General features: G+C 42.8%; 1 protein-coding gene across 1 annotated transcript; it reads right to left on the bottom strand.

Moving 5' to 3' along the window:
• Positions 1-59: 59 nt before the first annotated feature.
• On the bottom strand, positions 60-18407 carry SOGA3 (SOGA family member 3). The gene is made up of 7 exons (XM_044424936.1): positions 18353-18407; positions 14057-15122; positions 12594-12818; positions 10083-10241; positions 7256-7327; positions 4825-6000; positions 60-271 (listed from the first exon to the last, which is right to left on the bottom strand). The coding sequence occupies exons 2-7, from the start codon at positions 15041-15043 to the stop codon at positions 161-163; spliced, it is 2730 nt and encodes a 909-aa protein (XP_044280871.1). The 5' UTR covers positions 15044-15122; positions 18353-18407; the 3' UTR covers positions 60-160.
• Positions 18408-26503: the final 8096 nt, after the last annotated feature.

Here is a 26503-nt window from a genome sequence, read left to right as displayed (position 1 = left end):
GGGTAGTTGGTTTTCCTTCTTTCAAGCAGCTAGTCTTCAGTGTTTTTACAGCAGTGCTTACTATGGAAACTATAGTTCTTGAATTTCTTATCTTGGGATGATGGACAAAATAAAACAAACTGAAAATAAGCTACAATGAATGGTAAAATGATGAAAAGGTCTACAGCACAAAGAACAGTGTGAAAAGGAAGACAAGTTTAAATATTGTTGTGTAAGAAAGGGATGAAAATAATACAAGGATGAGAATAAGTAAAATGATAGGCTGGAACATCTGGGAAGGTAAATACAAAGACAAGATAATGCTATATTAATGAAACAACAAACATTTTGAGTGGAAAAAATCAGCATTTGTGACCTAGGCTTGCAAAGATTCTGAAAGACAGTGGAGCAGGTTCTCAAAAGAAATAATGTCGTTACTGATTTTGCCTTAGAAATAAATGCTCATTAACAGATATGTACACATTCACCTTGAAGCAAGCTCTATATGCTTGAGTATAAACGGATTGAACATGTAAAGATGTTATCATGCTTTTCTGATTTTGCCAGCTCAGGCAACTTACTTTCATTATTCAGTTCTAAAATTTCAATTACAGTAGCTAAATTTGCATATCTATGATTTACTGACATAGGGAATTTTAAAGGTCTCTTTGTTCTGAGACTCTGACACCTAGACACCTGAAATGTGGCACGAATACTAAGGGCAGTCTAGAAATGTTTGCATTGCACCCTGGGGTTGTTTGGGCTAAACAATACATTAAATAATTTTGATTAATGTAATGTGTTTGAAGACTTGTGCAGTACCATCTTTGGTCACAAGTTGGCAGACTTCCCTAACTAGAGCATAGTTTGGTCATTAATAAAGTCTGAAAATGGGAAAGCAGCACAAGGCACAGAGTTACATGGTTACCCCCTGCTCCTGCTGTAGATAAGACCCTCTAAAGGGAAAGAAGTGGGCAGGCCCCTTCCTTAGCGGGCCATGCTTATAGGGGCCAGCAGGTGTAGATTCACTCAGTTGGCGTGGGAAGGATGTGTCTAACATAACTTTACTTGCAGTCTTCACTAAGGGTTATTCCAAGCCAGGTCCATTTGCCAGTCAAGCATAACCTTATGCTGACTTGGGCAAGTGCCAGCAGGAAATCCTGTTGATTTGGAGGTGAGCTGGGTTTGAATTTGCATAAGCGCCTTCTGTGCATATGATGTAACATGCAAGCTTAGGTATATACGCATACATCTGTACTTGTCTGCACACAATTCCCATGACCCTCCTTCCATTTCTAAGGAGGGAAAGGCTTGGAAATGGAACATTCACACCTTTCCTTCACCTCACAAATTATATTGGAAGTATATTTAGGCTCACTGTCCCTCAGTACAGCTAGTGACTCTGTGAACTAGCCCCAGTTCATATGAAACCTTTAGCTTCATACGGCAGCAATACCATGTGCAGTGGTAGCAATGCCGTTTCCACATGTAACGTGGGAGTTGTAGGACTTTTTCTGACAACATGCACGGTATTGCACCCTAAACTGATTTTAAAAAACCAAACAAGCACAAACACATTATAAATAAAATACTGAATTTATCTCTATCTTACAAAATAACATGACTGTGATTAATTTTCATCATAAGCACACTATACCTACATTTATATTCTCATAAAAATGAAGTTACCTACCAATCAAACTTGGGCATTTATTTCAGTTTTTCCTCTCTGTCCAGCCTAACTAACAGCTCTTGCTTCTTGAAAGTTCTGGGCTTTCAGGATTGTTGTTCTGTGCTTAAATGGTGGCAAAGTCAGGCCAAACAAGGCAGAGGCATTAGTTAATATAGAAAGACAACATAATGGATAAAATTGGATGTTTTAAAAAAATAAAAAATGGAATTTAAAATTTTACATTGGGTTTTTAAGCCCAGTAACTATCAAACCTTGCTTTGACCTATTAATCATGAGCATTTCGATTTTGTTTGCTACTCTGTTTTTTGTGGGAGTAAGGCTGGGTCAAGGCAGAGTGAAGCAGAAAGAAGCAACACTGGAAAGAAAAAGAGAAGACAAAATTGTCTAGTCTGCATCTTCCTGTATTCTTATGCTAAGGTCTATACCCACTTATCTGGGACCAAACCCTATTCAGCTCAATTATTATGGTTGCTGTTATTATTCCTCTGCTTTTCTTCCCTCTTGTGAATAACCCAAGGTGGCTTACATAGCTCCCCTTTACCCTCTCAACAACCACCCTGTGAGGTAGGTTGGGTTGAGAGTATGTGACTGGCCCAAAGTCACCTAGTGAACTTCACGTCTGAGTGAGACAAGAGCCCAGATCTCTCAGGTCCCCAGCCCAACGTTCTGACCACCACAACACACTCCTTTATAACTTATTGTCGATGGGACTTATTTATAGGACTGTGCTGTTCACCACAAACTGTCCTGCAGCAATCTCTGTACAGGGGGTTTTATAAGGACATTGCATCTATGGTTGAAAGGAAAGCATGCAAAATATATACAGTGAGAAATAGAGCTGCAAAAATGAAGCATAAGCATGTAAATAAGACTTCTGTATAGCTTGAAGGGCCTCATCCCGCCTTCTCTTGGAAGCTAAGCAAGATCCAGCCTGGTTGAAATCTGGATAGGGGCCTAAATATTGTGAACTTCCCAGAGAGCTTTGGCTACGAGTGGTCTAGACATGTAATATAGTAATAGTTATAAATTAGTATGGTTTAGTGATCTGATTTGCACCATTGTTCAGGACATAAATGGCAATTTCAATGGGAAACATTTAAATCCTTTTTTTTAAATCAATCTATTTTCTTGTTGATTTAAATTGCTTTGATTTATATCAGTTCACTTTGCTTTATCATGAAGACACAATCCCAATCTTCCCTTGAACCTTCCTCTGAACTCAAAGTGTCTGCTTTCATTTTAGTTTGTTTTCCAAACTGTAAAATGTCATTATTTAGTTTGTTAAACAAGCCAGTTTCATAATCCATGGGCTGAATTTGGCTACTTTAAAAAAAAACAAAACTGCAATTCAGATTAATTGCAAGCTGTGGTTTGTCAAACTTGAAGCAAAAGCTTCCAAACCTGTCCTTCTGGCCATGGAGATGGAGCCCACAGAGGGGAACATGTGAGCCCACATCTCATATAAGTTTGTTCCTACAACAGTGAGTCACAGTTTATCATGATGTCTGCACATAAATTATATCAGACAGACATTGCAGGGGTCATTAAGACTGAATACTATCTCTGCATGCCTAATGACACTAAGTTCCATAGAAGGGCATATTTATGCACCATCATGGAGATACAGGACTGGGTTTCAGAAGCTAGAGCACAGGTTTCTACTGTCATGCAACTTCATCTGCTTCTAGGATGTAGGTGAACCCATTCATATTATATTTCACATATCCAGTAAGTCTGATATATGTGCAGAAGCCTTTGTACACTGTAACTTCTAGACTGGAACATCTAATCACTGTCCAGAATAAATCAAATATACCATGGCATTTCTGGTGCTTGTAAAGATGTAGTGGCATGGCCAAGAATAAGAAGGCCCAGAGCAGCTTGTATTCATTGCAGGAAGTGACTTTAAAAGATTGCAAAGATTTTTTCAATGATCATATTTAAATATAAGCCTGGTAAAGCAAGGGTTGCCCATCTGATCCTCTCCTGAGGTTTGGGACTAGAGCTTCCATCAGCCCTAGCCAGGATAACCCGTAGCCAGGGATTATGGAAATTGTACTACGTCTGGAAAGCACCATATTGCCTACCTGTTAGGAAGTAAAACTATGCTTACAGGGCTATCAATTTAGTAGAAGGCCTGTTCACATGGTGTTGTTCATCAAGTATTCAAGGTGTGTCTTGGACTTACTCCTTTGGATGCAATGTCTGTAAGGACATTACCAAAGACAGCTTGAAAGTACATCTAGTCTACATTTTGGGAAATGCCAAGAAGGCTTATAAGCAACAGTCCTTTGTAGTGTGTCTCCTGCATCTTCTGCTTGAGGGATAGGTTGTCTTTGAATGTGGAGCTTTCATCTAGTTATCTTGACAGGCAACCATGGATAACTGTACCTCCATAAATTTGTCTAATTCATTTAAAAGAGCCATCATTTAAAAGAGTAGATGAAAATTGAATGAGACAAATTATGTGATACATGGTTTAAAAAAAAATCTCCTTGAGACTCTTAGGCTGACCTTCCCTATTACGTACGTGTCCTCTTATTCATCTGTTATACACTGCACCAATGATATTTTATGTTCTTGCCTGTTTTTGTTTTCCCCAAAAGTAAGAATGTTTTGCACTAGCAATCCTAGTGCTAGTTCCAGGTGGTTCTCAGGCAGGGCATTATCCGTGCTATCCCCCTCATTATGGGGCTAGCTTGTCTTTGTAGCCCGCTGCTGTTGCTTCCTCTTTGAACCTCCACTGCCTACTTGCTTGCTTGTGTGAGAGGAAACACACAAGCAATCAAGCAGTAGTAGTTCTTCATTCTTGCTGACTTCATTTGTGCTCTCCGGTCAAGAGGGAGCAGGCAGGCAAGGAAGTCATCTGCAAAGCAGCAGCAGCAGCATGGGCCTTGGGAAACTGGCCCACTCCAGAAGTGTCAGCTTCAGCAGCTACCTGACCATGCTAACCTGTGGAACCAGCTCTGTGTCTCTCTTAGGACCCAATTTTAGGAGCACATTGCCAACTACAGTTGGGGGATGTAAAATTAAGCCACAGATATGTAATAATGTACTCACGCTACCACATAAGCACGTTTAGAAAATGTAGATTGAACCACATCCTGGACTGAAAAGGCTTTACCTAGCCGGCTTATGAAGTAAAAATCTACCTGACTCACTGACAAAGGTTCATCTGTACTTTGATCATCTGAAGACTTCGGAACTTCTAGTCTGTCGATAAAGGCCTGGAGCTCTTTCCTAAATGCCTTCATCTGGGCATTTATCCGGTAAAGAAGTTCATGTTCCCGTATCCGACTGCCATCATCTTCATCCTCCATGATTCTAAAGAGGTCCCCATTTGCCACAAAAATTCTTGCCTCGGTTATGATGGTGCTGGTGTCCGAAATCAGGCGGTCTATTGTCTTGCTCAGTCGTTCCGCTTCACAGCGGATGTCCTTCATTTGTTGCCGGTCCGTGAAACTTTTCTGCCATCCCGCTGGTGGGGAATAGAAAGATCTAGTGGGGGTCAAGCAACGGATGCTGCGGACCTCCTCTGAGTCACTCTCCCCACCAATGGGCCCTTCTCTCTTGCGGTGCGGGGGACGAGAATCATCATCGCTTTCTTTCTTCCCTGCATCACTTTCAGCATCGCTGTCTCTGGGACTACCCCGGATTCCAAGGTGAGAGGCCAGGTCATAGCGCTGCATGTTGGACATCAGGATTTTGTTTTCATACTGAAGTTGCATGACTTTACCACTGAGCTCATTGATCTGCAAGCGGGAAGCTTTGAGTTCTTCCTGCAGTGCTTCCATCTTGGCATTATCATGGTGCCTTGAGCTCTCATGACTGCCAGTCTTGTATTTATATTTGTTCAGCTCTGCCGTGATGCGCTTGTTTTGCTCTTCAGCATCAGCCAAGTTCCGCCTCAACAGTTCAGTCTCATCTTCAACTAACTGCAGATGCTGTCGTAATTCAGAGAGAGATTCATTCTGCTCCCCCATCATAGAGTTGGCTGCCCCTGAGAAATCATCTCCCCTTAAGTCATCCAGTTCAGCCTTCAGCCCTCTGTTTTCAACTTCCAGTTCAACTATTTTTCTTCCCAGAATATTGGCTTCTTCCTCTACTAACCTGAGACGGAGCTTGAGTTCTGACTCTCTTGTGGTAGGTGGGCCTCCAGCTTCTCCTTTGGGTAAGGGACTGTCTAGATCACCATAAAATGATCTGTACTTTTGCAGCTCATGTTCAAATCTGTCCTTTTCCTTGTCTACCTTAGCCAGCTTTTTCCTCATCAGGGCAGCTTCCTCTTTGATGAATTGCAACTGGCATTTCAGATCTTCATTGTCTTCCTTATAAAGGGAAAGAATATTCAAACACTATATAAGCAAGGGTACCACTTGATCAATCCAGAGAAGGAGAAAGAGAAGGAGAAGTAGGAGAAGGACACTAGCCCAAAGTAACTTATTGGGAGTTTCTCCATTAATTTCAGGGTAGATAAAATTAAACTTAATCTATATTTCAAATACCAAACAGCTATATATTACTGTAAAAGGAAATCTACCAACTCTACAGGATATTCAGGATTAGGAGATTATAAATATTTTCTATGGTTCCTGAATCATGAACTCCAAAGCCTATTCAACAGCATTTAATAGCATTATGTGTGCATTCAGCAAATAGAAGTACATGGATCATAGGAGAAATAAGCATTAGGCTTTGTTTGTTTTCACTTCTGAATGTTAACCCATGGTTTATTTAACATATACGAGGTTTATGGAATTTGGGTTGGCATGATATGAAAGAACCAGCCATGCTAATAATCATTATTTGTTAACCACAGAAGAGCCAGAAAGTGAACCCCTTGTTTTTTGTCAGGTTGTGAACTCTGGGTTGTTTAAACTGGTGTCCTGCTGGTGTCATGTATGAACCCAGAACCATAGGTTGTTTGTGGGTCATGTTGCCAGCTTACAGAGGCAGCAGGCAGGAGTGGTTTAAAAAACAAAAACCAAAAAACACCTTTATATGCCCAGTGCTACATCATTTAGGATTTGGGTGTCAGGCAAGCTGGAAACAAAAAAAAAAAAAAACAATTTTTTTTGTTTTCTCAACAAAAAATTGAAAAAAGAAAGATTTGTCACTTGTCTACCAGAAAAAACCTTGTATAAGGAAACAAAATATTAATTAATAATACTGGGGCTAGTTTTATGAATGAATCAGATCATTATGTATTAGGTGTAAGAGTCCTCCTTAAATGTAATATGTGAAGTGGTTGTGAGTTAGAACTAATTGTCAATGAATCACTATCATAGAAACATGGCTTGCAACATCTTTTCAAGATAATATAGTAATGAAAATAGTAATCAAGAATATCACTTTATGTTTTAAGAATACAAATACTAGGAGCTCCTCTGCTACTATCAAAACAGACTGATAACTATAGAGGATAAAATACTTTATAAGCCTATTTTCTTAGATAAATATGCTGTTAAAGTTACAAAAATACCATTTGGGCCAGTAAATGAACACTACAAAACTGGTGTAGTCAGCAATGTCCAGAAGGTTTACAGGATTATACAGTGGGAGAGTTGCAGTATTTGAGCTCACCTCAGTGGGTGTTTGCTGCGTCTTTTTGTCTGATTTCTGCAAATCTTTACTTCCTCTTCTTTTCATGGACAGCTATAAAAGAAAGATCAGATGCATATTATACTGTGTGAGAGCAGTGGAAATCCACCGTGGCCAGTGGTCAGGGGATAGAGAAAGTTGTAGTCCAACAACATCTGGGTTCAACAGCCCTCATTGCCAAGATCTACTGAACCATCAAAACTTGAAGTTACAAAAAGGATGGTTATCAGTTCTGAAACAGAAGGCAAAGGATGCAACAAAATTTGTAATTTGTACAAAGCATGGAATTAGAGCAAAATGTTCAATGTCACTTGGATTTTTTTTTCAGACTTGGAAGGATGTTTTCTGGAACCTCTCTATGTTTCCTTCCCCTTTCTCTGGTAATTCTTTTCTTCCTTTCTCTCTTTCTTCTCTCTCCTTCTTTTCCCATACTCATGCAAGTAAATGGAACATTTTCTTCATTTACTTGCATGGGACAAGAAAAAAATCCCCGTCAGAAATTGGTTAGGGGGTTGTCACTCCTCCCATCAAGGAGCCTGTCCTTGTTGGAGGCAGGGATATGACTCACTTCTACTCATTCTTTGGCATGCTAGAGATCCTTGGGCTGAACAACAACACAGTAAAACAACAGTGAAGGAAATAATCACAAATAGTACAAGATACAGAAGGAAAAATATTGCCAGCATAAAACACCATGTGATGTCAAACCCATGAAAAGGCCTGGGTAAGTTAAAGTATTTTTGCCAGCTGCCATAAAGTAGAGTAAGAAAGTATAGAAAAGTAGAAACCATTCAAGAGAAGACTAGTCTCATGATTCTGAAAAACAAACAAACCCTGATTTATGTTTTAAGAAGCACACCATGTTTCAGCCCAACATATTAGTAATGGCACTCCTCGAGAGAACTCTTCAAGAGGCTTTCAGAGAACTCTTGTCAGGATTGTGTCATATATTTGAAGATAGGTAGGTTCTCTGACTTGGAGTGGAAGAGGAGTCAACAGGGAACAGGTTAATGCCCCACTGGCTGTTACCTGTTTCAGTTCCCCTTCCCAACACCGCTTTACTTAAAAATACAAAAGTTTGCTATAAAATTTTGCATGCAATATGTAGTTAGCCCCTTACACATTCAAGTCACATAATATACTGTGGTGTTTTCTTGCTTCTAGAGATTAATTGGCAAGTGCTGCAGATAGTCCATTATGCCAAGATCCTTCTGCATATGGATTCTCTCCTGGTTACCATCCTTCACTCCTTCCATTAAACCACTATTTCTAACTGCTTGAATGAGTAGCCATTATACAAGCAAAAACATAATTTGAAGCAGTTGCAAGTTACAAGTCCATTCTGGATACATTTGGATGCTATTTTTTATCCTGGGTAGATGCAAATTGTACTTATCCTACTCCTAACTACAAAAAAGCAAAATAACCTCCAACAAGATACTTAGGTGCAAGGCCATCCAGTAATTCTGTAGCTCCAAGCCTTTGCAAGTTCAGCCCATTGATTTATTTCTGAGTAATATGTTTAAGGGCAGACCGATTAATTTGTGGTATCTTCCTTAAGGGAGCTGTGCCTAGTGCTAATATAGGCTTGTACGATGGAGCATTCTTGGAAAACTACATTGCCAATGCACGTTTTTGCTCACCCAACAAAACATTCTACTGGTGGAAGGACACCACTGGATACAGTCCATAGCGTGCTTCTTCCTTCTGTTTCTTCATTCCGCTGCAGATAACTGCACAATAGCCCTTTCTGATATTAAAATATGCTTCCATATGAACTTTATTCTTTTTATTTATACATCACTGTGCCAAGGAGGAAGCTAGAAATATTTTAAATCATAAAATGTCCTATTAAAAAGTGCCCAAACTGTTCTCTAAAACAGCTTACTGATTCCATAGGGAGTTTGCTTGAAATAAATAGACTAAATCCATACATATGTCCGAAAATTAAAGTCACTGAGAAAGAATTAAAATTTCACTTCCCCTAAAGCAGCAAAACAAAAAGGAAGAAAGAAAAGCACCACCACCAATTCATAACTGGAATTCCAAGCATTCAGTAAGCACAGATGAAGACTGTGTCTAGTTAAGGCTGCTTGGCAAATATGTTAATCATTGGCATTTCAGTGTCACATGTACCTTGGGCAGCTTCGCATAGCCAAGATCAGTCTTATAGTAGATGAGAGGACAGCACCCCCAAGAGGTAAACATAGTAATTTCACCTTATTTTACTGCACTCACTCATGAGCCCATTCAGTGATGTCACCAGCACCAGTGTGGCAAGAAAGGGACCTTCTTATTTGCTGACTCACCTGCAGCCTCATGTCCTTCCTTCTCAGAGAAGGCTCTAAGGACAGCAATGCAAACATTCTTCTGAAACCTAAGTGAGATCCAGCATTCACAGCGCACTGGATTAGAAAGTCTGGATTAGAAAGTACACTCTCTGTGTGTGGATTTCCATTGAAGCATGGAATAGTAAAAACTCAGGAAATTGCCTTAGACATAGTCAAGCTTTTGGATCCCCTATCACAGTGCTGTCTACATTCCCTAGCACAAACTGGCTCTCCAAGGTCCTTTCCCAGCCTTAAACAGAATTGCTAGAAATGTAATCAAGGGAAGTCTGCATGCTAAGCATGCGCTCTGCCACCAAGCAACAGCCTTTGCCAATACATTACTTGTGTGCCTTGCTGCACTTGCAAACTAGGCACGCTGATTGCTGCTTCAGCATTTATGACCCTCAGCGTAGAAGAAAACCAGTAGAATAAAACAAGGTAGAATAAAACTTCCCCCAAAAGAAACCAAAAACACTAACCTCTTTCATCTTGTCAAATTCGTTCTGCAGAGCCTGCTTAGCAATCTCTACTTCTATCAACTGCTGCCTTAACTTCTCATTTTCCTCTTCTGTGGTAGTACGTTTCTCTTCCACATTTTCCAACTCATTGTGAAGCCTCACAGAAACATCCTTTGCAACCTGAACAGAAGAATATTCAAAACTTTAAAACAAAGGATCGTAATAATGAGATAACATGAGAAAGATAGCAATGATCATGTAAACTTAGAAATCAGGTAATTGATGGCAAAAATGGATTGGTGTGGGCAACCTAAAAATAAAGTAGCATTCACATTATTTCAATCTAGAATCCAGTTCCTTTACAATACGCATACTTTGTCCTGCCTGTTGGCTTTCAGAGAAGAGGAGCATGGTGGTGGCTTAGTGCATCCACTCCAACTTACTCTAGATGGTTTCCAGGAAGGGTGAGGAGCAGCATGCATGGTACCCACTGATTCAAGCACTTTGAACATTCCTGAATGTGCATCTGCTGCTTAAAGCCAGTTCTCAAGAGAGGGGCCATCTCTTGGTTAAACAACAGAAGCTTTCATGAAGAAGGCCCCAGCTTCTGTCTCTCGCATCTCCAGATAGGGCTGTAAGAACTCCAGTCTGAAACCCCAAACAGCCAAACTATCAGTCATGTCAGTAATACTATAATGGGTGGACAATGGTCCAACCTGGTTAAGGCAGCTTCTGTGATCAGTGGACACAATACCCAAACTGGATTTGAACTTATAATTACTTCTTTTTGATGGAAAAAATCTCCTTAATATTATAACCAGGACCATATGCTTCAATTCATTGATCTATCAAGTAGCAGTTTCAGGCCATTATCAGAGCTCAGCATCCCTGGGCATTTGTCACTGGTTTAAGTTCTTCGGAGGGCCTCCCATCCCATTTTCTCACCCCCAGGTGTGTGTCTGCAGCATCAGGGAAAGAGCAAGTAGCCAGCAAACACTGTTGAGGGCAATAGCCATTGAAATTCCTTCACCAGGTCTCTCTGTTGGAGCTCAAAGGCATTTGGGGAAAATAAAGTGGCAGGTGCCAGCAGTAGTACTTGCTGGCTACTAACTTTGTGAGCTGCTGCCAGTGTATACTTGTCTCATAGCAAGAAGAGGGGAGATACTTCCTCTGCCCAGGAATGATTAGTAATCTGATATTCTTGGAAGAAAGCTTATACAGATGGAGACATCCCACCTGGTAAAGGGCTTTTGGTGTCCTAGGGAAGGGAAGGGAAGGGAAGGGAAGGGAAGGGAAGGGAAGGGAGCTGCCATCACACTAGAAGAGGGTGGTTACTTCTGTCTTCCAAGAAGGGAGGCTGCTGTTGACGGACATAAGTCATCTTCAACTCCTGGATAAGAGGTTTTGCTGCTGTCACTGAGGTCTCCTCCAAGTCTGGCCCTGAATACTTAACCACAGGTACCAATTTATGACGGCAAATTGTCAGTGGTAGGTCGAACCATCAAATAACTAGGTAACGATTAATCCGTTTCATGGGGGCTTCGTACAACCATTGTTAAAATTCAAAGTTGTTGCATTATTATGTAACTGGAAATCTGTACAATCCAATTGTCTCCCTTATTCATAACCAAGCTGTTTTCTAAGATCTAGCAATTCTAAATGTGCTATTATATTTGCAGCTTGATCAAATGCATCTTTTCTCCAAACTAGATCTCACCCTCAGTAGTCGTTACTCCCAAATAAGTGTGCATAGAATTGTGGGTTCAGTGAAGTTTTTCCCCAGTTCCAGTAATTCAAAAGGAAAGCAGATTGATCTGAAGCAATCTAGAAACTTCTTACTTGCCAGAAAGTGGCAGCAGAGTGTGACTCACTCACTCTTACAAGAAAGGTAATTATTCATGAATCGTTGATAATAGGAAAGACATTATTTAAGTGCATGACAGCAATCTTCCTCTTTACACAGACAAACATATGATACAGTCACAAAGCATGACAATGCAGATCAAATTTAAAGCAAGTGTTACAGTACACACAGAGTTAATATTCTAAAATGGTAGGGGGATCTAGATGTGTTCCTCCAGTTGTGTTCTGGCCTTCCATATTTGAACGTTAACCAGAATGTTCTCTCCCTTTTTATATCTCCAAGTTGGAAAAAAAATGGGATATGGCTAAGACATATCAGCCACAAGATTGAGCTTTTTTGTCTCCTAGATACATTTGCCCATACAAATGGATGCTACAGAGTTCAGGCTAGTTTTATAATAGAGGAGTCAGTGGTACAACTGTTAAATCAATGCTGTGTAAAGTAACTAGGAACTTGCTATCCATTAACTGGAAAGGATTCAATATTGGAATGAGGACTGATAGTCAGAATGTGGGTATTGATAGTCAGAATCTCTAAGTCATCAAACAGAGCTGACATCAGAGTCAAGCATCACATTGGAAGCTGAGGGCACACAGTGCTTTTGAAGCCTCAACATTTCCCCCCTTCCTTGGCTTTTACTTATTTGCCAACTTCTGGCCCTGTAGTACCTTCAGGTCCTGCTCCAAGCTACGCAGAAGTTCTCCATCAATCTCCCCAGTCTGTGCGTAACGGAGCCGTTTGCGCTCTGCTTTCCGAAGGCGATACTGAAGAATCCTGCAGTTTTTGCTGGCCCTCTCCAATTCATGCCTCATTTCCTGTAGCTGGCATGCATCTTCTTCAAAGAAGCTGTCCCTCATCTCATCCATCTCAGTCCTTAGCTCATCAATCTCATTCTGGCATCCATTCAGAAGGAAATGAGCAGACATACATCATATCATGTTAGTGCAAATAAATAAGGGAAGGAAAATGGGACTTATTTTTGAACAGGCATATCAATAAGTATCTTATGTCTGCTCAATGAATAGCTCTCATAAACTGATATGCATACCAGGAGGTAATCCTAACATCCTGGGTTAATGGTAGCTATCCAGAGTGGACAGAAACAGGAAGTACAGTTTCTTTGCTGCATGTATGTGTTGCTTTGCCTGCAGGGATATGGGCTGTGGTGCAGTGATGGAGCGCATGTTTTGCATGAAGAAGGTCCTAGTTTGTTTCTGGTATCTTCAGGGAGACTTATGAAAGCCCTTGTCTAAAGCCCTGGAGAGCCACTACCTGTCGATATTGACATTACTAGGCTCGTTAGACCACTGATCTGATTCAGTATAAGACAACTTGCACAACTTTTGAGGTCAGCATGGGACTTAATAGGACATCCCTTTCCCATCATTACCTAGTCATTGCCAGCTGGGTAATGGTATGCAACTCTTGAGTACTTTACTACTAACTGTATAATATAGCTGTGATTTGAAACAAATTTGGAACATCATCCCTTCCCTTTCAGAGAAAAAAATTGTGAGGGGAAAGCATTATGATTGGAAAAAATAATTCTCAGGTAAGCACCCCCCACTTTTAGACTAAATCATGTAAAGAAGGCATAAGCGAATGCAGTCAAAAGGAACAGCTCTCTGTATGGGAGGGGAGAGGGGGTGCTCAGGGGGAAACAGGTCCTTGCACTTTCTTCGTAGGTCAGGCTGGTATGCTCAGTAATATTGGAAAAGTGAAAGGCATGGACCGGCGAGTGATGAAGCAAGCCATATATGTTGGATACATACAGAGTCATATATGCTTTCATTACAGAAGCAACATCTGTGGAAAATCTTCATGTCCCAGACAGATCCAGCTAGTTTAGACTGGCACCTCTATGAGATAGCCCAATTTATCAGCTGTATTTCCATGGAAATAGAACACAAAATTTGAATCAGAACCTCACCTCTGGAAAATGCAGGGGATAAAATAGGACAAAAACAGGACAAAGGATAAGTCAATGCCTTTTCCTTTTCTTAAGCCAGGAAGTCAGGGCAATAAACCCCTATATGGGGTTTGCCTCGTTTACCTTCTCCTCAAAAGAGGGGTCTCTGTAACCCCCTCCTCCTAGGTTAGGCCATACCTATGTTGCTCGCCTTTGACTTACCTTTAGGGTCTCATTCTCCTCCTGCAGTTTCTCCACCTCCTCCTGCAGCTCCTGCTGCCGCCAAGGATTCAGGTTCAACGTGCCTTCAGTGGTTCTGCTGGGGCCACTGCCCTCTTCAGTCCCAGGTGGCCCCATTGTTAGTCTGGTCAAGGAGGAAGAGGAGGCAGGCTGGGTCTCTTCAGTCGCCGAGGCACCCCCATTGCCATCGCCCTGGTTGTTACCTTTGTTTTGCATCTGGGCTGCCACCAGCCCTTTCCTGAGATGGAACTGGATGAGTTCACTTTGCAAGCATCCTTCCTTCCAGTAGCCACCTCCACTGCCCACAGCCAGGGCCCGGCCTTTCCCTTGGCCACACGCAGATGGAGGAGCTGGGGCTGCCTCCCCTCCACCCTTCTGCAGAGGCCTGCCTGCTTTACCCCGGTTGCCGCTCTTGGCTGCTGGTTGGAAAAGGGCAAAGGCGCCGTCCCTTTCCACGTCCGCTCCAGCCGGGCTCTGCTGCTCCCTGGCCCTGGCCGCCGTAGACTCGGGCTCCTTGGGTTGCGCCTCCCGCTTGTCACCGGCGGGCCCTGGATTCGGCGTGGAGCTCCCTCCTGCCGGGACCAGAGGCGAGGCGGGCTGCGCTTCAGCACCATCCCCGGCCTGGACAGCTCCCAGTGGCCCCGCGCTCTTTCCCGGCGCAGCCTGCGCGGACGGCTTGTCTCCTCCCACTCCGCCTCCCTTCGCCCGGCTGGGCTTCTGCCCTGGCGGCGGCTGCGGCGCCTGCTGCTGCCGGAAGGAGCTTCCTTTGGAGGCAGCCGCTGCAGCCGCCGCTGTGGAGCGAGAGGCGTTAGCGGCTGGGGAGGGCTGGCGGGCGGGGGAATCCTTCGGTCTGCCCGGAGAGGAGGCTCGCTGCTGCTGCTGCTGCTGCTTGTTTCGGCTGCTGCTCCCCTCCGGAAGCAGGCGAGGCGAGGCGGTGGCAGGAGAGCCCCCGCTAGGTGCCTGGCTCATGGCGGATGTTACCTCCGGGATGACGGGGAAATGTCCGATGCCGACAGGGTCATCGCCTGCCGGCCTCTCTTTTGAGCCGCTGGAAGAGGCACAGACAGAAGGCTCGTCAGTTAGCCGGCAGCGGAGCACGCCCCACACAAAGCAAGCCCGCTCTCCACAATGGAACAATGTGCCTCCAGTAAAGGGGGCGGAGCGTGAAAGTGCTCCACGAGGTTTGCTCCAAGTCCTAGATGTGAAACCGCCGCGCTCCTCTCTCAGATGCAGGCATCGCCTGAAATCTTGGCAGCCGACACATAGTCCGAAGCCGTCAGGGATTGCTCAGAGGGAAGTTTTACAACGCTACTTTTCGGGGTGCAAGTGCTCGAGCCCTGTCACCCACTGCCCTTCCTCACGCTGCGGTCCCTCAAACCCAAGTATTTCTTGAGTCAGCAAAGCTGGGTTCACACAACAGTTCTAAAGTAAAACAACATGTAGCCCTGGTTCTCCCACAAATCTGCATCCCCTATGAAGCAGCTATAGGATGTGCCCAATTACTCATCAAATACAAAGCCCAAAGAGTGTTTTTGCTTTTGACTCAGCAACTGAGGCATGTTTGCCAACCTATCCAACTCTGAATGCTAAATTATTCATATCTATCCCTTTCTAACATTCCCATGTCAAACATGTGTTGTAGGCGATTTGGGGCAGAGACCTGTCTTTTTGCTTTAAAAGTTTCTGTGTTGCTCCACTTAAGCTGATGGTACAGCATCTCAGATCAACTGCCTGAAGCAACATGATGCAGCTCTACTGCTGATGTCAGTTCAGTTCTATAAATGAAGGATTACTTGAAAGTCATCCAAACATACTTTGAGCTCTTTAGAGGAACATTAAGATATAAGTAATAATACAGAGAACCTCTCCATTTGAATGCACAACTAGCCTTTCCAAGATGAGAGGAAAACATAGTTCAAGTGCAAAACTCAAACAACAACCCATTCTGAAAATCATGTAAATTACTTAGCTGAACACCAAAACAATTGAATTTCTTGCCATTTCCCACTCCATGCACTCACTTTTATTATTCTTATTAAGGATTTTAAAGGTCAGGGGAAAGATGGATCCTCTGTTAATGCTCAATGCATCTTTGTTCTTTTTAAAGAAGTGCAAAAATTTTCAATATAGTTTAGAGGGAGCCAAAGGGTGATGAATCCTCAGGGCTGAATTAAAAAGTGTGTTAATTTATATCTAACCCAAATGCTTTAATTTATTTCAATTTATTACCAAGGGGAGAGAACATAACAGATTGCTTTCACTGGATATTGTCTACAACAATTTAAAATCGATAGCAATTGACAGAGACAAAACATTAATAAGTTTATTCAGAAGCCCTACTGAATTCAAGTGGACTCATGCCTAAGAAAGTGCATATAGAATTGAAACGTACATCTACGTCTGATTCTTATTTTGTAGTTAGCACTCTAAATGCCATTGGGTTAGTTTATTATATAAAATGACATTTTAGAGTTACAAAGAACTAGTGAGGTCTTTTTCCTTCCATGGATTAAAAGCAAGGATAATCCATAAGGACTATTTTTTTGAGGACACTCCCATTCTTGAGAGAGGAATTTTCATACTAATTGAATCAGGTGGTTTTTAAAAGGGCTTACAATCCATTAGCTAAATGTATGGTCAGTTCTGACTTCATTCTGCATTAGAAACCAAGACACAGAAAATATGATGTGAGAAAAATTCAGATGTACACTTTTTAGTGTCATGCGGACTAAGTCATTGCCAAGTCATGACCAACTAGCAGTTTTCTTCTTCCATTTGCAGGGGGAGGGTTGCCATAATCAGAGAAGATGCTTAAAGGGCTCCTTTTCAGTGTAATGTCACACACAAAGAACACAAAGCTTATTAAACTTCAGGCTAAACTCTCTTACTATTAGGAGCTTAGTTATCCTACCAAGCGATAAGAGGATTTTATCACATATCTGATACCCCTGTGTGGTACAGTCATCTTCACTACTGTCTTTGTCAATCAGAAAAGCATAACTTTGACTACACAATGCTAATCACATTTCATATAATATAGTGTTCATATTGTGTGTGTGTGTTGCACATATGCAGAGGAACTGTTCACAAGGTAAAGTTGACAAGGTCATATGTCAGACCTTGGCAGCCCATTGCACATTATATCCCAAAATGAGTCTGTGATCTGCCAACACTGCAGAGATTGAAGTCATTTCTGTATTATAGATAAAGTATTAAAAACAGCAATCATTACACATACATGCAACTAAACACATCACCAATCTGGGAGGGGAGAATCAAATGAGAAGGCATAATATTCTACAAACCTAGTTTTGTTAGAAAAATTATAAGAGCTGAGCTTTATCTTTTGCATATAGATGAAACGACCCGTTTAATACTTCCCCACTTAGCATGTAGGACCACAGCCTAAATTATCAAATGCTTTGCATCTGTCTGTTACAATTACTACATACAGACAACCTCAATTGCTCATAGCACCTTTCAACTTGCATTTGTAATCTTAGCTTTTCTAAATACCCATTCAAAATGGGAAACTCAAAAGTGTTGTATAGAGAGATATGACAGATTCCTAAAACAAAAACTTAATTTTGTAACAGAATATGTGAGAGAGCTTGGCATTCACTTAGTTTCAATTCTCAGCTTCTGCAATGGCAACAACCTTGCCCCAAGATATAGCTGCAGGCCTCCACATTACCGGCTTTTCCTCCTGAAGTTGCACTGCAGCTAAACGAGTTGCCAGTTTCGCCCAAATCCTGCCAAGGGCATCCTATGGAACGACCCCTTCCAGTCTTCACTACTCCCAGCAGCGGCTGAGTCCTAATCTATGAAAACTTCAGGATCTGTTTCAGTGTTAAAGCTACACCCAAAATCGAGAACCTCCCTCCCCCCCGACCGTGCCATAGAACTCGATCGAGATCGCCCGGGACATCGTCACGTGGCGCCAGAGGAGGCTGCGTCTCTGCAGCTTTCCCTTTTAAAACAGCTGCCAAAGCGGAGGAGAGCAGAAGAAACAAAAGAGAGCAGCCGTGCTTCACTAGACGCCTCTGCTTGCCTTAGTTCTGTATTTAATATTTTCACTTCCCATCAGTGGTGTCTTTCCAGTGTGGTAGGACGGCACCTTTCCTCAGAGTTTGGCACACACAGAGCAAAAGAAGCAGCGCGCCTGCACACACTTTTTTCTTTTAGTTTAGTTGAAAGGACTGTGCGCTCGCTCCGTTTCCACGGCGCCGAGCACCCTCTTCTCTGGCAACAATGGCTCCAGCGCCCAGCGCGACTTACCTCCCACCGCGTCTCCCCTTGGAGGGCTGCTGAAGCAGCGCGCCCGTCCGCCCGCCCCGCCACCGGCCAGGATGCGCGAAGAGGTGCCAAGCGGAGCCGGAGCGGCGCTGGGAAATGCGGCGCTATTCATGAGCTGACCTCATTGGGCCCCGGGGGAGCGGCCGACGGAGGGAGGGAGCGAGCGAGCCGCGCGGGAGGGCGCGCAAAGCGGGGCGGAGAGGCGAGCGCCACGCCCAGGCGGCAGGCCTTGGGGCTCGCTGGGCTGGCTGGTCGCGCACCGAGCGGAATTGGATTACAGCTCCCCTGGCAGGGAGGTGGCCATTTCCCTTCCCCATTCAATACAGGGCAGCAGGCGATCGATGCTGATCAAATATTTATTCTTCTTTGAAGTGAAGCCCGCGCGCGCCGAATCCGCCGTGATGGGAGGCGTTTTCTGATGCGGCAGCGCGTAATGACAACTGGGCTTTCCTTTGTTCTTCGACTTTACTTGCTGTTTGAATTGCATTTCAGTCACCAGCCCCAAGGAAAGGAGGGGGGGGGGAGGAAGAGGGGGAGGCGGAGAATCAGAGACAAAGACTACCCATGTTGTTCTGCTGCCAGTTTCTTTTCCCTGTTCCTTGCTCACTTTGGGTGAATGAAAAGGTCACAGGCAAAGGCCTAAGAAAATGCCACTTCTGGTTGCGAGTGTGTGATGATGCTTTACATTATTTTCCTTGGAGGTTTAGAACTGCCTATGTGTATTAGGATTAGCAGATCTCTCTCCCTTTAAGGGAAATTAAATACGGTTCCTGTGTCAGCAACTCACAGCTCCACAGACAGTAGCACCTTTCATTCCACAGATCTCTTTATCTACATCTTCCAAACAAAATAATGGATTGTACTGTTTGTATGGGGTTCTGTATGGATACTAAAGGGACATGCCTCCCTAAGGCTTTGAACTCCACCCCATGAACATGTCAATGGTGTCTGATGATATAGCACTGGTAGAATCAATCCTGTGTATCTGGAGAATCAAATTGGTACACATTAAGTGCCTCTGCCTAAAGGACAAGTTAGCTTTATGTGATGTTTTGCCAGCATAGTAAATATGCATGTAAGCTGAAGAAAAGAGAGAATACCTGCTTCTTACAAGGAAACTGGCGTATTTAAAGGCTGCCCCTGAAACTTCCTACATTGTTAACAAAATGTGAAGCATGAAACAATGATGTAGAAGTTTCTGAGTAGAAAAAGCTTGGAAGCAGCATTAGAAGAAGCCATCCTGCAGGGAGCTGGATGCCTGCTGTGTCCCTCCAGGTGATCTTGCTGATGTTGGGGAGGGACTGCATCAGAATCAAAAGTGTGTGTGTTGGGGGGGGGGGAGCACCATCCCACTGCTGTCCTTTTGACACTGCTATTCTCTGATACTTCTTTTTATGCTCTTTTCCTATTTTTTTCCTGCCCAGTGAGATGCTAAGGACTGCTGACTCTTGCCAGAGATCTGAAGTGGTCACTTGTGGAGGGCTTTTGAAATTAGGCCGGCTGCCACAGGTTGTGCCACTCAAGCTTTGTTACAAGACTGATGCTCAGGGTAAGCATCCAGAAAACATTTGACTGGCAGTAAGGCCCACAAGAACAGAGCATCTGGTAAAACTGTTCCTGGACGATACCACTATGAATTGCATATAGACTGAACACTTTCCTGAACATACCACCAGTAATAATAGTCATCATCATCTTCATCCCATACAATGAGATACAACATACTGAGGCACCTGAAAGTCTGATATGTTCATACCTATGTGGAAGGAAATTCCTGCCCGAGCAAACCTCAGGCACACATTACCCCAGTGCTCAGAGATTTGCACTGCCCGAGCCCAATTCAGGGTGCTTGTTATGGCATATAAAGCCCAAAATGGTTTAAGGCCTGGCTACCTGATCTTACATTAAGTAATTTGATTTGTTGTTCCTGGTGGAGGTAGCACTGGTATTGTTGTACTGTTTAAGTTAATATAATGATTAATTGTGTTCATTGTTATTATATTAATTGCATTGTTTTTGATATATATATATATATATTGTTTATATCTAAACACACACACACACACACACACAGTGGTACCTTGTCTCACTAACGTCTCAGTTCATGACCAAATTGGGTCACAAACAGAAATTTCATAAAAATTTTGCTGCAGGTTGTGAACTCTGCATCGGGTGATGATCAGGCGCGCCCGTCTTCCCTGCATGGGCACAATTGCAGTCGTGCTGGTGCGGGGTGGGGGGGGGGGAGGTATGGCCACGATTGGCCTCGACCAATTTGGGTCACAACCAGAGTCCTGGAATGGTCATTCGTAAGCCAAGGTACCACTGTATATAGGTGGGCTGCAGGTGGTGCAGTGGTTTAAACTAGGCTGGTTGATTGAAAGGTTCCCGTTGCTCCATCCCAGCTCCTGCCACCCTTGCAGTTCAAAAGCATGCAAATGCAAGTAGATAAAAAGGTACCACTTCGGTGGGCAAGTAACAGCGTTCCGTGCACTTCAGTGTTTAGTCATGCCGGCCACCTGACCACGGAGACTGTCTGTGGACAAACACTGGCTCCCTCGGCTAGGAAACAGAGATGAGCACCGCCCCCTAGAGTCAGGCATGACTGGACTTTAATGCCAAGGGAAACCTTTACCTTTATGTATAGGAACATGTTCCCCAGCGAGGTATGCCTGGCACGTCCTTGCTGTCCATTTGGCTCCAGGCAAAGACCTTTTTATTCAAGAAATATGTCTAATGGGTAGCTGTTTTAACTATGTCTTGATGCTAGTATTATTTTATATATTGTTTTTACATACTTATTGATTTTATTAATGTATTGATTTTAATGTAGTGTTATTTTTATGGTGTTTAATTTTTATTGGTTTTATTTATTTAAATTGTTTTATTTATTGTAATCGTAAAAATAGGCCAAAGTGCCAGTACAGAAATGTAAGAAAGAAAGGAAGGATGGACCAGTTCATGCAGAGGAGAGCCCTGAATAACTGTTTCATTTTCTTCTTGCCCAAATTCTAATATGGCAGCAAATATTGGAATGTTTTATAGTGAGAAATTGTTTGTCACTTTAGCCTTCACAGTGAAATTCTCAAATTGATTCTGCCTTCTTTAACAGTGAAAGAGAGTGCAAGCAACAGAAAGCTAAGAGAAACAATAAAATGACCATAATTTTTTAATATCACACACTCCAATAGCGTTGGATGGGATACTGTTACAGGGGGAAAGCAAGCCAAGGAAAGATGCTATGAACAAGAATCCATCCACAAGTAGACCCCGTGGATAATGTTCTTTAAAGCAGGCCAATTGACTGTGTGATGACTTGCAGAAGCTAGAAGGAGAGAACAAATGGAAGAATTGAGCTAAAAATAGAGAAAGTTGGCAAGAGTTTTTGTATAAGGCTATACAAAATAAGCCCATGTTGTGCTGTGTTGCAGACCACTAGCCTTAAATGATGATCAAAGAGGAGAGATGGCATCTGTTTACTTCTCGCATGCAGTAACAATTCGTACATTCACAGGAAAGAAAAGCTTTGTGCATGCATGGATTGTTCGCTTCACTGGAATGGGACCAACTGGACAATGTGTCCAGCTCTGACATTAGTTTGCTTTAAGCATTTTCTGTATCAAACTAAAGGCTAGTAAGCAACCCAAAGGATGGAGCTATATGGCTCCTCCCCTCTCCCCACCACACTGTGGGTCAGTCCCCCACCCCCAGGGAATTGAAGTGGGGCACCTCTCTGTAAAAGTGGTCTATAGAGATGCCTATGGCAGGAGCCATGCCTAAGAGGGATGGCTTCCCTAAGGGCAGATACAATGCATGCAATGCAGCCAGCTGCTTCAGTTTGCTTGCAGCCATCACTGTATCAACATAAGGGCTATTTCCACCCATGTAAGTGCTTGACTAATGTTAAATAATCAATCTGGGCCCATCCAAAAGTTCTGGACATCCACCCAAATGTTCTGGACTACAATTCCCATAAGCCCAAGCCTTCATTAACTAACCCTCTTGAAATAAACGTTGTCGCACAGGTTTGTAGCCTTCCTATGAACTGACACATGTGTGGAAGATAAGGCTACTGATGAAGATACCTGTACATTACCTCCAGTGTCAGAGCCAGTATGTCTTCGTATTCAAGTTGTCTGGCAACATGGAAGAGACAAGTTTCCACTGGATTATACTAGTCTCACATCAAGGTCCAACTCAAGTGTTGCTGGTTTCACTGTTAATGTCACAACTGAAACAGGTTTACTAGCTTAGTAGGGAAGTTTTGCCCTTGTTAGAGAGGCCACAGTGATTCAGGTTAGACTACTGCAATGCACTATTTCTTGTGCTGACCTTGAAATGCTCCAAAAGTGCAACTGGTCCAAAATGCAGATGCTGGATTGCCAACTGAAGCTCTTCGTATTCAGCATATTGTCCCCTCTTTGTCATTTACTAATTTGTTTAGATACAAGTGTTGTTAAGTCATCCCATCTCACGAGTGCTTACCTATGCCCTCCAGTCGGCAAGTTGTTCCTTCCTGGAATAGTCAGTTATCTTTTGAGGATGCTCTAGTAATGGATTCCCTTCATGAAGAAGCGCCAAGAAAATGTCTGAATCTGAAACTCCTGCCTTTGCACTTTTCTAATATGTTTTTTCATTTTAATATATTGTGTGATTTTACATTTTATATTGTTTCTTTTATGAGATATATATTCTTTGTGTTTCTTCACTGTGGACCACCAAGCCTTTGGAGACTGAAATTATGGGATGTTTACTGCTGCTACCACTGCTAACAACAACAACAAATATTCATCTTCAGATTTTCAGAAAATTTAAATTACTCATTTTGAAAATAACAAGGGAATTTTCCCACATCAGGGTTAAATCAGCTTTTACTTATACAGATTCATAAGATGATATAGAAATTAATCAATTAAAATAATGCGATTATAAAACATACCTAACAATGGTGATCTTTAATGTCATATGTGGAAAAGGTTTAAAATGAGAGGATTTTGTTCCAAATATTTTCCAGAGTGTTGATTCTGCAAAATACTTCAAGATGTACATTCTGTTCTAGTTCATGTATATGTGTATTGTTATAGAGGATCATATAACTGCTTGGTCTTATGTTAGGCAAACACATCAAAAAGTGGGATGACCAGAAGGCTTACATTTCTTAAATCAATTTTCATTACCAGTCCAACAGGCTTCAGCTACATAAAATATTTATCTGGATCAGAAATACTGCCTGTGAAAAACATAATAATGCAGAGGGCATTTTTGCAAGCCTATTGTAACAATATACTCAACTGATGTTTGATTTATTTGAACTATCTGCCTTAGGAAGTCTATTGTGACCACCATTCAGTTTCTACACTGATATTTCTTTAAGAAAATTAATTGTGCAGAAATTCAATAGGATGAATTACTGTGATGCATGCAATATCTTGTTCGTTCTCTCTGTCTTCCACAGAGAGAGAGAGAGAGAGAGAGAGAGAGAGAGAGAGAGAGAGAGAGAGAGAGAGAGAGAGAGAGAGAGAGAGAGACTGGACTGCTTAGGAAGCAGTTTTTGTGTGAATGAGCCTGGAATCCTGGTTTCCATGGATACTTGAGTAGTACATTGCTTCATCAAGGAGGCCCAACCTCTGGCTGGATGTTGCTGCTTCATTTTATTCATTCTATTATGGGTGATGGGCGAAGGAGAAAATCTGGAGAAGAGGGCTTTTATCTTAAATAAAATGAGAAAATTGTAGACTTACATGTTAATATTAATTTTATATTTAATGTATTTGAATAAGAAAATATAAAGATGCATCCCCCACCAGTGAGAACCAGAAAATTAATGATTTCAAGCAACCAAGCTGTATTTTCTGCCCCTTCCTAAAACATTACATGTTAATTTAATTTACTTCCCTGTCTTGCTTTTTGCAGACACAGGTGGCAAAGAGGTAAAATAGATACTAGATTAGACAAAGGCCACATTTATTAAGTTTCAGTATCTGTGAAGGGGTATCAGTGGAATTAATTCTTCAGGCAATTAGCCTAATGGATATTAGGTAAACCCACCCTGAATTCAGGAAGGGGGATGTGATTCCCCAGTGCCATCCCTTCCCCAGTACCTCATGAGTAGGAAAGCCTTTCATCCCAGCTGAGGGTATATAGTTCCAAGTGAATGAGCCCTGAGACCTGTTGGAAAACACCAATCACTGTCAAGGTGCTTCCTAGTGCTCTCTTACCATATATTTTTCTCACCACTAGTCACTAAAGGTGACTCCAAAGCCAATTGCCCCATCTGCATCTGGGTGCACCTGAAGCTCAGCTTCAGCAAAGATCCATTCTCCAGAACAAAAATTGTACCAAAATGTTTAAGGAAACAGCCAAATAATTCTGCTCCTCTGGTGAGGCATCCTTCATAAGCTCGTCATAGTAGCATGCTATCAAGAGAGGCATATCCCGGTGCTGCTACTCCACAAAGTTAGGGTGAGTTTTTGTAGCACCTTCAGGGTGATTTTTACATGCTTCTCAAACCCGCTGTATTTTTGTTCATACAAGGGAAAGCCTGTTTACTGGAAGATAACAACACTGGGCTACAGAACTGACCTCAGTGCCCACAAACGTCAGCCACGACAGGGACTTTTATCTTCCCATTAGCTGGCAAGAGACCAGGCCTCTGAGTCAGTTCCTCAAACTCCATCATTTGCTTCTGGCAACGATCAACATTCCAGGTCCCAGTGAATAAATAATCAAATAGTACAAATTGGTCTACCTGTGTTTTGGCTACTCCAAAAAAAAGCTGAACCATTCAGGGGCAGCTCAGGAGATGGAACATCCGATGAACAGAACCTGTCAATACAGAATTCTCCTTGGATGCAAAATTCCAGCAAATGCCTCTTCATTGCCAGCAGAGGAGTCCCCACTGCTAGGCTCACTTGCTTTTTCTGGGACTTTAGATTTACCTCCTGCAGGACCAGGCTGTACTGGGGTGCAGGATTTAGCACCAGATTCCTGTGGGGAGACTTCCTCAGCATGCATAGGCTAGATATGGGCTGCACTCTGTGCTGGTACCCCCAGAGCAGTCGATGGAAAACATGACCACCCTTGCCCAGTCAGCCATATCCTGCTCAACTCTCAACCTGGCCTAGCAAATTGTTGCTGCACTGGGGGCAGCAGTGGTTTGGGGTATCTGACAGGCTCCATAACCCTGCACCAGAGGGGTGAGTGCTGTCACTCTTCTGCAAGCAGTGGTTTCTCTGGCACCCAGGCAAGCTGCAACTGTAAGAAAAATAACAGCTTGGGGGTTGTAGCTGAGGAACTCTTATATTTTGCAGCCTCTGACCCCTCCTGGCCTGGTCAGTAGTGTCTATGCATGCAAAGACAGTGCTCATCACCATCCCCTTCTCCTCATCACCTGCAGAAGACCCGGGTGGTGATGGAGGACATTTTGTAGGTGCCTTGGGTACCTTGCCTCACCTTAACACTGCTCCCCTACATTCAGTCACGCAAGGGAGGGAAACAAGTGGCTGAACAAGCCTGATGTCTTTGATCTACAAAGCCTCTGCCTGAGGCTGGGGGAGGCTGCGTGGGCATCAGTTCCGCCCACACCCCATTATATTTAAAGTCAGGCCCCTGTGCACAGGTCCTGGGTGCTGCTCCAGGTTTGGTGAAAAGACTCTGGGCCAGGTGCAAGTAGATGATGATGATTATATCATCATATTACATTACATTACATTTTTATACCACCCATAGCTGAAGATCTCTGGGCAGCTCACCACATTTAACTCATCCATCCAGTTTTCAACCAGGCCTGACCTTGCTTAGCTTCCAAGATTAGGCATGATCAAGCAGCTCCGGCTATACAGAAGCGTATTAAGTGAGCCCAGCTGTTCCTTTACACATCATGCATTAGGCACCCCTCCCGCAATGTACTATCAATCCCCCCTGGCATCATTTAACAAGGATGTCCGGCTTGGAAGAACAGGTAACTCTCAGCAGGCTGAATGCATGATTCATAGTAAGTAGCTTATAGGATACTGTATTGATCTGAATTGCAATCCACTTTGCTTCTGAAAGGAATTAAGGTACAGTTGTCAAATCAGTCTGTTCACTGAGTATGGTTTCCTGTCATACAGAATTATACTAAAGAACATACCC

Source organism: Varanus komodoensis, unplaced genomic scaffold, assembly GCF_004798865.1.
Source record: "Varanus komodoensis strain SLA01 unplaced genomic scaffold, ASM479886v1 scaffold1, whole genome shotgun sequence".
Taxonomy (NCBI): Eukaryota; Metazoa; Chordata; class Lepidosauria; order Squamata; family Varanidae; genus Varanus; species Varanus komodoensis.
Note: the sequence above shows the minus strand (reverse complement) of the source record. Positions and strands in the feature narration are given on the sequence as shown.